This window comes from Trichosurus vulpecula, chromosome 7, assembly GCF_011100635.1.
Source record: "Trichosurus vulpecula isolate mTriVul1 chromosome 7, mTriVul1.pri, whole genome shotgun sequence".
In the NCBI taxonomy this organism is placed as follows: Eukaryota; Metazoa; Chordata; class Mammalia; order Diprotodontia; family Phalangeridae; genus Trichosurus; species Trichosurus vulpecula.
Window position 1 is genome coordinate 255,738,178 of NC_050579.1, and position 16,811 is coordinate 255,754,988.

General features: G+C 39.2%; 1 protein-coding gene and 1 pseudogene across 3 annotated transcripts in view; both read right to left on the reverse strand.

Annotated features, from left to right (window-relative positions):
* B3GNTL1 (UDP-GlcNAc:betaGal beta-1,3-N-acetylglucosaminyltransferase like 1) overlaps nucleotides 1-16,811 on the reverse strand; it is a 129,389-nt gene that overhangs the window by 106,562 nt on the left and 6,016 nt on the right. For 2 of the 3 annotated variants that reach the window (XM_036767152.1, XM_036767151.1), the window contains exons 2-4: nucleotides 11,608-11,724; nucleotides 11,408-11,507; nucleotides 4,517-4,581 (exon numbers count right to left, since the gene is read on the reverse strand). In XM_036767152.1, coding sequence (XP_036623047.1) covers nucleotides 4,517-4,581; nucleotides 11,408-11,507; nucleotides 11,608-11,724 — 282 coding nt within the window. Of the gene's footprint in view, nucleotides 1-4,516; nucleotides 4,582-11,407; nucleotides 11,508-11,607; nucleotides 11,725-13,188; nucleotides 13,221-16,811 lie in introns of those variants that run through there. The other variant, XM_036767153.1, reaches the window with a different exon arrangement.
* Nucleotides 13,244-13,698, reverse strand: LOC118856715 (annotated as a pseudogene).

Sequence of the window (16,811 nt, forward strand, 5' to 3'; positions counted from 1 at the left end):
GTTCCAAATTGCTCTCCAAAATGGCTGGATCAGTTCACAGTTCCACCAGCAATGTAACAATGTTCCAATTTTCCCACATCCTCTCCAGCATTTATCATTTTCCTGTTTTGTTATTTTAGCCAATCTGACAGGAGAGATAGGGTATCTAAGAGTTGCTTTGATTTGCATTTCTTTAATCAGTAGTGATTTCAAGCATTTTTTCATATGCCTATAGATATCTTTAATTTCTTCCTCTGAAAACTGCCTGTTCATATCCCTTGACCATTTCTCAATTGGGGAATGACTTGTATTCCTATATATTTGGTTCAGTTCCCTGTATATTTTAGAAATGAGGCCTTTATCAGTGACACTAGTTGTAAAGATTTTCTCCCAATTTTCTGCTTCTCTCCTAATCTTTGTTGCATTGGCTTTTTTTTTGTACAAAAACATTTCAATTTAACATAATCAAAATTATCCATTTTGCATTTTGGAATGCTATCTCTCGTTGGGTCATGAATTCTTTTCTTTTCCATAAATCTGATAGGTAAACTATTCCTTGCTCTCCCAAATGGCTCATAGTTTCAGTCTTTATTCCTAAATCATGAACCCATTTTGACTTTATTTCGGTATATGGTGTAAGATATTGGTCTATGCCCAGTTTCTGCCCTACCATTTTCCAATTTTCACAACAGTTTTTGTGAAATAGTGAATTCTTAGCCCAGAAGCTGGCCTCTTTGGGTTTATCAAAGAGTAGATTGCTATAGTCGTTGACTTCTCCATCTTGTGTACCTATCCTATTCTTGTAAAACTATCTTTACATGTAATTGGAAACAAAATACTATTAAGTGAAAAAAAAAAGTACAGCACTCTTTGAAACTGTTTTTTAACACACTTCTTTTTCCATTTTTAATAAACATCTTTGTATCTTTTTAAAATTATTAAACTGGACTCACAAAAAAGCACTTAGCACCACACTGTTTGCATAGTAGAGAGCAGCCACTTAATAAATTCTTGTTCCCTTCCCATTTTTGCAAATACTTATTAATTTTACAATACATGATAACCAAACATCCTATGAAATAATATTAGATTTGGGGTACATAATAAAATCTACTACACTAACTCCATTCTTTAACTCTCCAAAGTATACTTGTGTATCATTCTTACATTTATCTGCAACTTCCTTCTTTGTTCAGGTTGTTTATCCCATGAATATCAAGATGCATATATTTCGGGTTCTCCATCAAGGTCCATTAATTGACAAGGAACTCACATTTTAGACAGTCAAATGTCTAAAAACTATAATTAGTTCTTATCACCCCTGCTCCTTCGCCCACCATTTTCAATATCACAGAAACTGTCTCAGCAATCACACCTGCCAGTTATTTCAGGATGAGAGGATGTAATTCATCTGGGCCAGTTGTCTTGATTATTCCTCAAGAGCAATTTACCTTACTTTGCTGTCTCTTTACTATCTCCTTACTTATCTCAGGGATCAGTTCCCTATAAGTCATTTTTGTTCTGTCATTCCCAGTGTGAAGGTCATTCTCCTTTGCAGAGAAGATAAGCAAAATAAGACAACAAGCAAAATCAGCAACTCTACCTTCTCTCTGTTGTCAGTTATTCCATCTACCCCAAAGAAAGGTCCTACTCTTTCTTTGGTCCTCCTTTCTCACCTAATATAGCTTTTTAAAATCTCCTCTTTGTTGTTGTCCTTAGATTCCCTCACCAGCCTCGGTTCGTTGAGCTTTATCTGATACTACCTTGCCATGCTGTTATATAAATATTGTTACGTGGCACTGCCTCTAATATCTGTACATTTCTTCTTTTGCAAATCTAAGTTGGTTGTTGTGTTCCCTAGGCATTCACATCAATTTCTTCAGTCAAAATTCCATTTTTCCTCCCCAAAAGAACAGTTTTCAATTACTCTATAAACATTTATTAAGTGCCAATAAGTGCCAGGAGCATGGTAGCACAGTACTAGGGATGTAAATTTTCACAAAGACAGTCTCTGCCCTCCAGGAACTTATACTCAAATGGGAGATGACGACAAAGCTGGAAATCAGGGGGAAAAGGTGTAAGAAGGGGAGAAGGTACTGGTTCAGGGAATAATGGAGCCTGGAGTGTATCCAGGCAGGAAATAAAGAGCTGGCTGGCCAAGGAGCCCTCTCTAAATGGAGGCTTTGTGAGGAGATCTTTACTTCATCCTCCAGCCCTTCAATGAAAGGGACAGAGAATGATGAAGGTACTGATAAAGTGCAAGTACCAAGGCTGATACAATCTCACAGAATGATGATTTTCCGGATGAAGAGGTTACTGGGGGCATGATAGACTCCAAAGGAATGAAGCCAAGTGCATGCCCATTAGTCCTGGGCTGATTTATTTGGAATCATTTTAACCCTACCTTTTTCTCCAAACACTTTGAAATTTGCTTTCCTAAAATCTCTTTATTTCCCGATCTAATGGTCTTTTCTCAATCCTCATCCTTCTTGACCTCTCTGCAGCCTTTGACACTGCTGATCACCCTCGTCTCTCCAGGTTTTTGTGACTCTGTTCTCTCCTGGTTCTCCTCCTACCTATCTGACCACTGGTCCTTTGCTCAATCTTATCCAGCTCATGCCTGCTAACTTTGGGTGTCCCACAGGGATTTGTCCTGGTTCCACTTTTCTTCCTCCTCTATACTTTCATTTAATGATTTCATAAGCTTCCCATAGATTCAATTATCATCTCTATGCTGATGATTCTCAGATCTACTTACTGTCTGTCTACTGTACCTCTCAAGCAGGTTGCCTCAGAGACATTCTAAAATCAACATGTCTAAGACTGAACTCCTCTTTATCTCCCAAACCTCCCCCTCTTCCAAATTTTTCTATTAACTGTTGAGGGTACCACCAGGTACCCAGACTCCCAAACTAGGTGTCATCCGCAACTCCTCATTCTGTCTCACTGCCCCACCTCTCATATCCAATGTATTGACAAAGCCTGTCAATATTATCTTCATAATACCTCTCACATTTGCTCACTTCTCTCTTCTGACACTGCTATAACCTTAGCGCAACCCCTTATCACCTCACTTGTAGACTACTACAATAGCCTGCTGGTTGGTCTCCCTACACAACTACTCCACCTCGTCCACTACTCAACTGTCAAAGTGTTAAACCCCAGGTCTAACCATATGACCACCCACTACTCAATAAACTTCTAAGGCTCCCTATTACCTCCAGGATCAAATATAACATTCTCTGTTTGGCTTTCAAAGCCCTTTATAACCTGCTCCCCACCCGACCTTCCCTACTATCCAGTGACACTGATATCCTTGCTGTTTCTCATGTAAGACACTCCACCTGCCAACTATGGGCATTTTTACTGGCTATCCCATATGGCAGAAATGCTCTACCCCCTCATCTCCTCCTCCTGGATTCCCTGGACTTCCAGTTAAAATACCCTTTTACTACAAGAAGCCTTTCCCCTAACGCTAGTGCCTTCCATCTGTTGATTATTTCCAATGTATTCTGTATATATCTTATTTGTATATAGTTGTTTGCATATTATATCCCCCATTAGACTGAGCAAAGGTTGTCTTTTGCCTTTCTTTATATGCCCAGAGATTAGTAGATACTTTAAAAATATTTACTGATTATCTTCCCTGAAACATCAACTCTTTTCCTTTAACAATCAATAAATGGTTTGGAAGTGGACCAGAGGATGGAGAACTGGAGGAAGAATATGTTTTGTAGGTGGGCTATTGTAAAGGCAATCAGTAAATGAGAAGATCTTTCCTGCCCATTTGAATAGGCTTCGGGGGAGAAGGGGGACAGCTCTCAGGGTCCTAGGGGGAGTGGCTAAAACCAGAGCCCATGGTAGGCACCTGAGTTCTGGTCGCTCAGATGACGTTCTAGTTGATGGGATGACGTCTGACAACTATATAAAAGGAGAGAACACAGCTTTGAGATTGAGACGTAGTGGAGGAAGGAGAAGGAAAAGTGGTGGCAGCGGCAGCAGTGGAAGCGGCAGCAGCAGGCACTACTGAAACAGGACTGACCCTCATGCAGACTGGAGAGTGCTGAGCAAGTGCTTGAGGCCAGCGAGTAATCTTCTTACTGGAACGCCCTAGCATTGGAGGGAAGCACCAGTATGGTTTGGCTTGCTGCCATAATATTTTTCTGTAACCTCCTGGTCACTATTTTGAGACGGGCATATTGGTTTTGGAAGGTTCTTGCCAGGATATCGAATTGAGGACACTGGTTTGTGGGTCTGCTACTGTGGAGCTTGAATAAATGTTTTAATTCCTCTGCCTTCTACTTACAGAATTCCTTATATCCTGCGATTCTGGACCATTCAGGCATATTCATGATTTTCTTTGAAATCATGAATTCTGACTTAATGATATAGCTGTTCAAGTGTTTCTTTGACCAATGTCTTGCATAAAAATAAAATGTCAATTTGTTTTTCAAATCATGGCAATGATTTTTTGAGAAGGCATTTTAACTAAGTAACTAAAATAAGTGCTTAATTCACAAAACAAAAGCTTACTCACCGAATCCAAAAAACAAAGGTAAGACCCAGAACTCTGTGCTATTGCTTGATTTTTAGAAAATCCAACTGTTGAGAAAAAGATAAACATTTCTTATTATTAGATTTTAATAGCTATTTGCTTTCAAAAAGCTAAATATGTCATATAGAGAATGTCAAATTAGTACATGTGGTTGAAAACAGGAGAGGGAATAGAAGGGAAAAAATAAAAAGAGAAAAGAAATACCAGGTTTTCCTCTGGTTGGTTCCTCCCAGAACCTCCATTTTAAGGAAACTGCCCAGATCAGCCATGTCTTCATGCCTCTCCAAGTTCTGCTCCTGACACTCCAAACTTTCTCTACCATGCCAGCACTTGACTACATGTGCTGTCTTTCCCACCCACCCACCCCCATTAGAATGTAAGCTCCTTGTGGGGGATTGTGTTTCTGCTTATATCTGTAAGCTTAGTACAGTACAGCACAGTGCTTGCCATTTAGTAATCACTGGATAAATATTTTTTAACTTGCTTTGCTATTAATAACATGTGTGTATTTCTCTATGCATTTCTGTGTATTCACTCAAATAATATGTTACGAAGTAAATTAGGTTGAGATAAGAAAAAATTACTAGATTGAATCAAGTACAATTCATTATCTCATTTAATACAAATTACTAAGCACACATTAGGTATATGGCACTGTGCTAGGCACTATTAGAGAACACAAAGAAGTAGGAAAAGAGAAATGTATAGCCTATTTGCAAAGTGAAAACATATTCTTAGGAAAAGTAAATAAACACAAAGCAGCGAGTAGGATCAACTGTAGGACAGAACAACAACAATAATAATAACTCTAGCCTTGCTCTGAGGTTTGCAAAGTGCTTTACGTGTTACCTCATTTGTTCTACGCAACAACCCTGGGAGCCAGATGTTCTTATTACTCCCATTCTAGAGATGAGGAAACTGAAGCTGAGAGAGGTTAAGCAGCTTGCCCAGGGACTAAGACAAGACTGAAGTACGGTCTTCCTAATTCCAAATCCAGAACTATGTCACACTCTCCTCACAACATTATTCCTATTTCAAGAATTCCTAGAAGTAGAACCTGAAATGGGAAAGATACGGATGAGCAGAAACAAGGCAGGAAAAACAATTCAGGTCAGGGAAGCAACTGGAGGAAAGATACAGGGATTGATTGACTGATTGATTGACTGACTGATTGATTGATTGATTGATTGTGTGTGTGTGTGTGTGTGTGTTTGTGTGTGTGTTTTAAAGAACAGACTAATTTTGGCTGGAGTAGTGGGATTTAAGATTAGAAAAATAGGTAAGGACAGACTGTCAAATGTCTTGAATACCAGGCAGGACTTTTATCCTGTATGTTATGGGGAGCCATTAGATATTTTTATGCAAAGAAGTGACATCCATAAACCAACAAGGATTTATTAAGTGCCTACTATGTGCCAGGAATTATGCAAAGTGCTGAAAATAAAAAAAATAATAAAAGGAAATAATCCCTGATCTCAGAAAGTTTATATTTTAATCATGGGAGACAACATGAATGAAAATTCCCCCTTTACCCTTGCACCTAGCCACTGGCTTAGAAGAGATGGGTATTACCAACTTCACTCCTTTCAACGAGACAGAGGACAAGCAGATCTTACCATTTACCCCACCACTATCTCATATGTTCGTCCAGATCTTATCGTTTGCTCTGCCTCTACACGTAGACCCTTGGCACTATCACTGAATCTTCAGGCCTTCTGGGCTTTTCCATCTGTTTTCCCACTTAGCTTTCTTTTGAGTGTTGTCTCCCCAATTAGAGTGTAAACTGTTTTTGTCCCTAGTGCTTGACACACTGTAATAAGTGCTTTATCATTCCTTATTCATTCACTGATAGTAACAGCTTTGTGTACAGCACATAAGAATTATCTTGTCTCCTTGTCTTTCTTGATACACAGTGATCTAAATTCACCATAGCTGAACTGGCAGATAACTAGAACTGTCTACACTAAAAGAGCGCTTGATGTTCATTTGTCCGTATTATCTGAAGGGTCCTTAATACATTTTTCTGCTTAGGTTTAATAGGATGAATTACCACTGTTAACTCAGGATAGAAGAAGCAATGTTTGGGTCAGCAAGTGGTGGGCTAAATCAAGAATTCTATCATCTGGTTCTAGCTTTGTCACAGTTGCCTTTATGATCCACTCAGGTGCTAAGACTTGTTGATTCTGCCTTCAAAACAATTCTTGTATCTGTCCTCTGCTGTCACTCACACAGCCAATAATGGAATTCAGAACCTTATCACCTTTCTCCTAAGACTGTCCTGGTCTCTCTTCGCTTCTCTCTCTATATTATTTCACTTGGCGATCTCATCAGTTCCCATGGCATAAATTATCTTTTCTACACGCATGAAACTGAAATATACTTGTCCAGTCTTGCCCTTTCTTCTGACCTACAGTTTACATCTCCCACTGACCGTTACGCACCTCAAATTGGACGTCCCATAGATACCTTAAACTCAATATGTACAAAACTGAACTTGGCTTTCCCCAAAGAACCTTCCCCTTTTCCTAATTTTCCTATTAAGGCAATACCATGTTCCGAGTTACTCAGGCTCCCAATCTGGGTGTCATCCTCTATTTTTCATTCTCTTCACTCCTCTATCCAAACACTTGTCAAGTCTCGTCATTTCTACCATCCCAACATCTCATGTACATGCCCCCTTCTCTTCTCTGACACTGATACCATCTTAGTGCAGGCCTTCTTGGAGCCTGCTATTGCAACAGTCCTCTGGTTGTTTTCCCTACTTTGTCTCTTGAAACTCCAATCCATCCTCCACTCAGCTGTTAAAATGAACTCAAAACACTGGTCCCCTAGTCAGTAAACTCCAGTGGCCCCATATTACCTCCAGGATCAAGTTTTTGAAGCCCTTTACCTTCCCATTCCCCTTCCCCTATTTTAAAGGCTCTCTCCAGGCTGGTCTCTAATTTCATCTCCTATCGTAACCTAACACAAATACTCTACCCCAACGAGGCTAGACTCCTCAATATTTGTCAAAAACATCAAGTTCATTCCTCCCTCAAATGCCCTACCCTCTTTTATTCCTACCAGAATCCTGAACCAGAGGGCCTTCATGCCTCAGCTCAACCCTTCCTTTCTTCATGACACTTTCTGAACTTACTGTGAGGAATCTCTGGTTCACAATTCAGATAATACAGATAAGCAAAGAACAAAAAAGAGCAATAGTTAATGTTGGATGAGTCCATGGGATTATAGACACATTGATGCTGGTAGAACTGTGAATTGCTATTACCACTTGGGAAATCAATTTGCAATTATGCGAATAGGATTACTAAAATGTCAGTATCACTGAAACAGCTCTCTCCAAACTTACTAATGATCTCTTAGGTGCCAAACCTGATGGCTTTTTCTGAATCCTCATTTTCCTTGGCCTCTCTGCAGCCTTTGACACTATTGGTCACTCTCTCCTCAATTCTCTCTTCTCTCTAGGTTTCTGGGACACCACTCTCATCTGGTTTTCCTCCTATCTATTTGACTGTTCCTTCTCTCTCTCCTTTGCTAGATCTCCCTTTGGATCATGCCATATAACTGTAGATGTGCCTCGCTTTCTCTTCTCTATATATATTTATTCACTTGGTGATCCCATCGGCTCCCATGGATTTAACTACTATATGCTGATGATTCTTAAACCTATCCATACTACTCCAATCTCCCTGCAAACCTTCAATCTCACATCTCCAATTTCAGATATCTTGAACTGGATTCCAGTAGACATCTTAAACTCAACATGTCCAAAACAGAACTCATTATATTTCCCACTAAACCCTCCCCTCCTACTCCAGTCCCTCAGGCTCCCAACCCAAGAATCATTCTTGACTCCTATCTCTCACTCCCCATAGCCAATCTGTTGACAAAGTTTTAGTTGGAACTCAAAGAAAGCTTTGGGGCAGCTAAGTGATGGAGTGGATATAATGCCAGGCTTGGAGTAAGGAAGACTCATCTTCATGAGTTCAAATCTGGCCTCAGACACTTAGCTGGGCAAGTCACTTAACTCTGTTTACTTCAGTTTCCTCATCTGTAAAATGAGCTGGAGAAGGAAATGTCAAACTACTCCAGCATCTTTGCCAAGAAAACCCCAAAAAACAACTGAACAAAAGGAAGCCTGGGAGATCATTTAGTCAGATGAGGGGAGGGAGAGCGCATTTAGGGTTGCAGGGAATATGGCTTCAGTCACCTTTGCCACATCTCTCACATATGCCCCCCTTTTTGTCTCTGCCACCACTCTACTGCAGGCCCTCATCCCCTCATGCCTGCACTATTGTAATGACTCATCGGTAGGTTGGTCTGCCTCAAGTCTCTCCCTACTCCAATCGATCAGCCGCTACAGTGATTTCCCGAAAACACAGGTTTAACCATGTCAACCCTCTACTAACTCCAGTAATCTATTGCCTCTTAGACCAAAAGCAAAATGCTCTGTTTGGCATTCAAAGCCCTTCATAATCTACCTCCCTTCTTTGAGTCTTCTTAGACCTTACTCCGCAACATCCAGGGACACTGGCTGTTCCATGAACAAGACACTCTATCTCTTGGCTCTGGGCATTTTCTGTGGCTAGTACCCAGGCTATTCCCTGGAATGCTCTCCCTCTCCTGATCTGACTAAATGACCTCCCAAGCTTCCTTTTGTTGCTGAGTTGTTTTCAATTGTGTCCAACACTTCGTGACCCCATTTGGGGTCGTGACCCCACTTCTAGGTCCATATTCCCAAAAAGATTAAAAAAAAACCAAAAAGGACCTATATATACAAAAATATTTATAGCAGCTCTTTTCTGGGGGCAAAGAATTAGAAATTGAGGGGATGCTCATCAATTGGGGAATGGCTGGACAAGTTGTGGTATATGATGGAATACTATTGCGCTGTAAGAAATGCTAAGCAGGATGTTCTCAGAAAAACCTGGAAACACTTGCATGGGCTGAGGCAAAGTGAAATGTACTGTGTACAAAGTAACAACGATACTGTAAGATGACCAGCTGTGAATGACTTAGCTATTCTCACAATGCAATGATCCAAGACAACTCTGAAGGACTTAGATGAGAAATGCTATCCATCCACAAAGAAAAGAACTGATGGTGTCTGAATACAGATTGAAGAATACTTTTTTTTACTTAATTTTTCTTTGTCTGTTTTCTTTCATAACATAACTATCATGGATATGTTTTTGCATGACTACACATATGTAACCTATATGGAATTGCTTGCCTTTTCAATGAGGAGGGGTGGGGAGGGAGAAAGGGAGAGAATTTAGAACTCAAAGTTTTAAAAGCAAATGTTAAAAATAGCTTTTACATGTAACTGGGAGGAAATTAAATACTAAAATATATTTTAAAAAAGTCCTGCTAGGAACAGCCTACATAAATGGGTTAAAAAAAAAAGAGTCTTACAGGGTCAGAAAAGCCCTCTCCCTTTAATTCCTTTTATCTATTCACAACTTCAAACAGAGAAGAGCCACTTCAATAGTTGTCCAAACATAAAAGGAAACATAAGGCTATGTATCTGAATGATCATTCTAGCTTTCAAAGTGCTTCCATGACTTAAGGACTTTATTCCCTTCCTGTTTTCTACACAATTTAATTTTTTTGTCCACAGCCATTATGAAACAGCTAGGTGGTGCAGTGGATAGAGCACTGGGTCTGCAGTCCAGAAGACCCAAGTTCAAACCTGGACACAGACATTTACTGTGTGATCTTGGACAAGTCATTTAACCTCTGTCAGTCTCAGTTTCCTCAAGTGTAAAATGGAGATAATAAAACACATCTCTCAAAGGGTTGTATGAGGATCAAATGAGATAATATTGGGAGAGTGCTTAGCACAATACACAGAAGGCTCTTAATAAATGCTTGTTTCCTTCTTTCCTTTGTAATTTTCTTTAATCTGTTGCAGCTAGGGCTTAGTGGGAGTATATAGACAAATAACTATCATATCTCCTTAACCACTCCAGCCCCTGATGATCTCTTCTTCTCCTGGAATCCCATGAAATCCCATAAAAACAGAAACAAGAAGGATGAGGATTTGTCCAGACTCTTGATTTCATCTGTAGGAAATGCCTAAATTCCCTCTCCACCAATACAGAGGAGCAACTAGTAGTAACTTAAAATCTTGGAGTTGCACAGGGCACTGAGACATAGTGACTTGTCCAGAAATACACAACTATTATGTGTCAGAGATAGAACTTGAATCTAGGTCCTCCTGACTCCAAGGCCAATTTCTGTCCATTACGCCAGGTACTCATTATTAAAACATTACCAGACAGTTCTTTTCCCATCACCTATCTAAAACATACATATGTGTGTGCATGTGTGTATATGTATATGCATGCACACACATACATGTTAAATACAGAATTCATTTGTTCAAAAACCTTGGAAGAAGGAAATCATCATCTTAAATCAGTAAACACAGGCCAGATACATATCATAAGACAGGTATGACTGATCTCACAAATAGAGACTCTAAAAGGAAAGATGATTCAAGAGTAATGGGAAGATTTTAAGAAACTCAGTCCACTCATCTTTCAGAATATATTTTTTCTAAACCAAAACTTATACAGCAACCTACTAGACTCCATTAAAGGAAGGATGTATATACAACATATATATATATGTAATTATATACATATATATGCATAATTATAAACATACTAAACAATTTATGTTATGTTTATAATTACATTTATTTTTCTTCACTTATATCTGTTATAATGTTCATTTTATGTTATAATGTTTATTTTGTATGTTTTTCTGCACACACAACCAGCGCTTAAATATCTGATGACATGAAACGCTCCCCCATTAACAAATGTTTAAATACAACCAACTGATATCCTAAAAATCTATACATACCTCCTCGGGGAGAAGGAGAATCATGACCTCCAATGATTACTCTGATGCCTAAAGTTTCTAACCTAATCTTCCATTTATTAATTATATTCATTGACTTGTCCTGAAAGAGAGATAGCAATAGTACAGTATAATGATATTCATAAAAAATTTCATAATTTGAACAGGGTATACATAACAACAAATGATGAACTAATAAATACCTTACTGGCATCATTAAAGATAGAAAGCTCCAAGGTTCCTTCAAAGTCTTGTTCCGAAACAGACTGTAAACAGTCATCCAACCAGCACTCAGCATTGTGAACAGGAAGAATGATGGACTAGAATTTTTTTTAAATTAAAGAGAGAGAAGTATGAATATTAAATTCCTTCTCTACTACTCAAATACATTCCTCATTTCAAGAATAGAGGATCTAAAAATAGAAAAATGTTATTATATGTGTATATGAAATAGTAATTGATAATCCCCAGATTATAAAACATTGGGGAAAGGAATCATTATTTAATAATAGTTATTGGAAAAATTATAGTAATATCGGGAGAAATTACTTTCCTTAAGTTATAGAGTTAGCAAGAGCCCTTACTTGAACCTAGCTCTGTTGACTCCAAATCAGGAGTCTTTTCATTACGGTAACATACTGCAAAGTTATACATATCACATATGTGTGTATATTTTTTTAGCAAAAAAAACACTTTATAACAGACAGAAATCAGAAGAGAATAAAAATCAGATAACTTATTTTTAAAGGTTTATATTTTTCCTTTACCAAACAAAATATTAGTAATTCAAATTTTATGTGATCTTTTTAGTTTATCTGTATTTGCTGAAATTGTTGTTGGTCTGTCATTTTTGATTCCGCAAATCAAAAGAATATAACCCTTTATCTTTCTGACTTTCTGTTCATGTTTTTTCAGTTTGTTTTTTTTTTTGGTCAGGAATACCCAGTAACATAAATATATCCTGCAGACAACAAAATAAACACATCCATATTAGCTCTGAATCCAAAGGCAAAAAAAGGGAGTTTGAAGGAGGGAAGGATGGAGGGAAGGCAGAAAAAGAAACCCAGGTACAGGAGTAGGTCTTGAATAGAGGGCACCAGATACAAAGTAAATCTCTCTGAGAACTACAGACAAAGTTTATTAACCTGTACTTTGTATTACTATTACTTAAGGAAATGTTTTTTAAATAGAATAGTTCACTACTTAGTCAAACTAAAACAATTCACACTAATCCTAATTTTTTAACTATAATAGTACTTTTCTACTTCTCTACTACACATTCACTATAAAGATCTTAAAGATACCAATTTGTCTTTTCTCACTTGACAATTTTTACCCCATGTTTCTTTTTTTTTTTTAGGTTTACTGGAATATCTTTAGTCAAAGTTGAAAGTAGCAGTATTGAAAACAGTATGTCCATAAATATATGGAAACCATTTCCAAAACCTAAATTATACATTTTGTAATCATTAACTAAATAGTTGCCATCCCTTTTTACATGTCTCACATCTTACCTACTTCCTTTAGTTTATAGTAGGAAATTATGTTGAATTATAAATATCATCATCAATGTTTAACTCTATATACACAAATAATGTATTGGTAAGTATCTAGTTTCAAATTAGGTTCCTATAACATGGCAAAGTAGATGTTCCTGTTTTAAAATAAATTAATGAGAGCATATTTTGGTGAAGGGGAGGAGACTAATTGGGAAATTATCAATGCTCCAATTTGAACTGGACACTTACTTCTTGAGAAAAAATACTTTTGAAAATCATACATACATATTTCATTAAACCATGCAGCAATCTTCTTTTTCTTTTTAAATTGTCCCAGAACTGTTTTATTGAAGATCTCTGGTCACCGAATCAAGTCTGGTATTTCAGGACAACAGGAATGATAATCACCAGCAAAAGGATAATAGCAACCAGAGCCATGATGGCCTTCATTTTGAATCCACGCCACAACATCTATCTTCGAAGCTGTTTAAATCTGTTGCTAAAAGCTGTTGCATTATCTGATAAGCTTTCTGATTTGTCTTGCAGCTCATCCAGTCTCTCTCCTCTTTCAATCACTTTTGTAATATTCTCTTGCATGACATCAATTACTTTATCCACCTGATTCTGTACGTGCCTAGTTTTGTCATTCCAACATCCAAATTTTGGTCCAGATGGGCCCCTCAGGAAAAAATCCTCTTCTTCAACTGAATCGTCTTCCAAAAGATTTCTCCTTTCACTTTTCACAGAACCAGTGACATCATCATCATTTAGGTGGTGCTTGAATTTAGGAGGCATCTTTATTACTCAAAAAGTTTTATTCCTCTTTCTCAACATCAAGAGGCAGATATGATCGCCCCTTGGAGCCAGGTCAGGCCAAGCTGAGCCTGATCAAGCTGGGCTGAGCTGGGCCGGGGCGGGGGGGGGGGGGGCCTTACCCCATGTTTCTAACGGAAACTGAATTTCTTCTTGGCTTAAAAACAAAACAAGAGAGGGGCGGAGCCAAGATGGCAGCTGGAAAGCAAGGACTTGCATTAGCTCCCTACCAGGTCCCTCCAAAAACCTAGAAAAAAATGGCTCTGAACAAATTCTAGAACTGCAGAACCCACAAAATAGCAGAGGGAAGCAGGGATCCAGCCCAGGACAGCCTGGATGGTCGCTGGATGAGGTCTATTGCACACGGAGCTGGGACCGGAGCAGAGCCCAGCGTGGGCAGCGGCAGGAACAACCAGACTAGGAGCCAGGCAGAACAGGCCCTAGCGCCCTGAATCAGTGTGCTGCGGCAGTTACCAGACTTCTCAACCCACAAACACCAAAGACAACAGAGAAGGTTAGTGGGAAAAGCTGCTGGGGACAGAGTGAAAAGAGTTCACGGCCACCACCCCAAGAGCAGCAGGGGTGGTGTAGCTACAGAACTACAGCTGCAGTTGCTTCTGGCCCCAGGATCACCTGGTGGGAGGAATTAAGTGGCAGATCAGAGCAGGAGTGCAGAGCCTGCTTAAGATCTGAGTCAGGTCCAGGCTGGTGGTTCTTGGGGAAGGAGGAGCGCTGGTATGCCAGAGCTGGCTGTATAGAAATAGCTCTGAAAACAACAGCGCATCCCCTCAAGCTTGGAACAACGTATTCTTTACTCTACAAGCAGTCATACCCTGCCAAAAAACTCAAGGGTCAAGTAAGTTGGCTGGGAACATGGCTAAGCAGACTCAGATTCAGTCTCAGACTTTGGATTCTTGCTTTGGTGACAAAGAAGACCAAAACATACAGCCAGAAGAAGTCAACAAAGTCAAAGAGCCTATATCAAAAGCCTCCAAGAAAAACATGAACTGGTCCCAGGCCATGGAAGAGCTCAAAAAGGAGTTGGAAAAGCAAGTTAGAGAAGTAGAGGAAAAATTGGGAAAAGAAATGAGAATGATGCGAGAAAACCATGAAAAACAAGTCAATGACTTGCTAAAGGAGACTCAAAAAATTACTGAAAAAAATACTGAAGAAAACACCTTAAAAAATAGACTAACTCAAATGGCAAAAGAGCTCCAAAAAGCCAATGAGGAGAAGAATGCCTTGAAAGGCAGAATCAGCCAAATGGAAAAGGAGGTCCAAAAGACCACTGAAGAAAATACTACCTTAAAAATTAGATTGGAGCAAGTAGAAGCTAGTGACTTTATGAGAAATCAAGATATTATAAAACAGAACCAAAGGCATAAAAAATGGAAGACAATGTGAAATATCTCATTGGAAAAACCACTGACCTGGAAAATACATCCAGGAGAGATAATTTAAAAATTACTGGGCTATATGAAAGCCATGATCAAAAAAAGAGCCTAGATATCATCTTTCAAGAAATTATCAAGGAGAACTGCCCTGATATTCTAGAGCCACAGGGCAAAATAGAAATGGAAAGAATCCACCGATCACCTCCTCAAATAGATCCCAAAAAGGAATCTCTTAGGAAAATTGTCACCAAATTCCAGAGCTCCCAGGTCAAGGAAACAATATTGCAAGCAGTCAGAAAGAAACAATTTGACATTGTGGAAACACAACCAGAATAACACAAGATCTAGCAGCTTCTACATTAAGAGATCGAAGGGCTTGGAATACGATATTCCGGAAGTCTATGGAGCTAGGATTAAAACCTCGAATCACCTACCCAGCAAAACTGAGTATCATGCTCCAAGGCAAAATATGGATTTTCAATAAAATAGAGGACTTTCAAGCTTTCTCAGTGAGAAGACCAGAGCTGAATAGAAAATTTGACTTTCAAACACAAGAATCAAGAGAAGCATGAAAAGGTAAACAAGAAAGAGAAATCATAAGGGACTTACTAAAGGTGAGCTGTTTTGTTTCCATTCCTACATAGAAAGATAGTGTGTATGATTCATGAGACCTCAGTATCATAGTAGCTGAAAGGAATATGCATATATATATATATACACATATATACATATATATGCATTTATATATATACATATGTGGGTATGTGTTGGGGGCGGGAACGGGAGATGTTGGGGGCGGGAACACTTAGAGCTAGCTTGCTGCCATATTAGGAGATAAAGTAGGACTCAGCCTGTGATTGGACGATAGAGCTCGCATAGGGAGGGGTAAAGCTATAAGAGCACTCACTTCGGGGAAGTGCGGCGTTCCGGGATGTAGTCGCAACGGAATAAAGAGCTCCCTGATTACCTCAGGTGTTCTGTCTGGTTCATCCTCCGCGAGGGTCGTGGAGGCCGGTGGCGCCCCGAAGACTCATCATGCTGCGACTTGGTGAGTGAGATGACGGGCTAGCAGTGGAGGGACAGTAGCGCGAGTGCTGTAGATAGAGCACTCCGCAGGTATGTATGTATATATATGCAGGTATGTGTATATATAGATATATACATATAGATATATAGAGGGCACAGAGTGAGTTGAATATGAAGGGATGATATCTAAAAAAATAAAATCAAATTAAGGGATAAGAGAGGAATATATTGAGAGAGGGAGAAAGGGAGAGATAGAATGGGGTAAATTATCTCACATAAAAGTGGCAAGAAAAAGCAGTTCTGTAGGAAGGGAAGAGGGGGCAGGTGAGGAGGAATGAGTAAATCTTGCTCTCATCGGAACTGACCTGAGGAGGGAATACCATACACACTCAATTGGGTATCTTACCCCACAGGAAAGAAGGAGGAAGAAGATAAAAAAGGAGGGATGATAGAAGGGAGGGCAGATAGGGGAGGAGGTAATCAAAAACAAACACTTTCGAAAAAGGACAGGGTCAAGGGAGAAAACTGGATAAAGGGGGATAGGTTACGAAGGAGCAAAATATAGTTAGTCTTTCACTACATGAGTATTGTAGAAGGGTTTTACATAATGATACACAGGTGGCCTAAGTTGAATTGCTCGCCTTCTTAAGGAGGGTGGGCAGGGAAGGAAGAGGG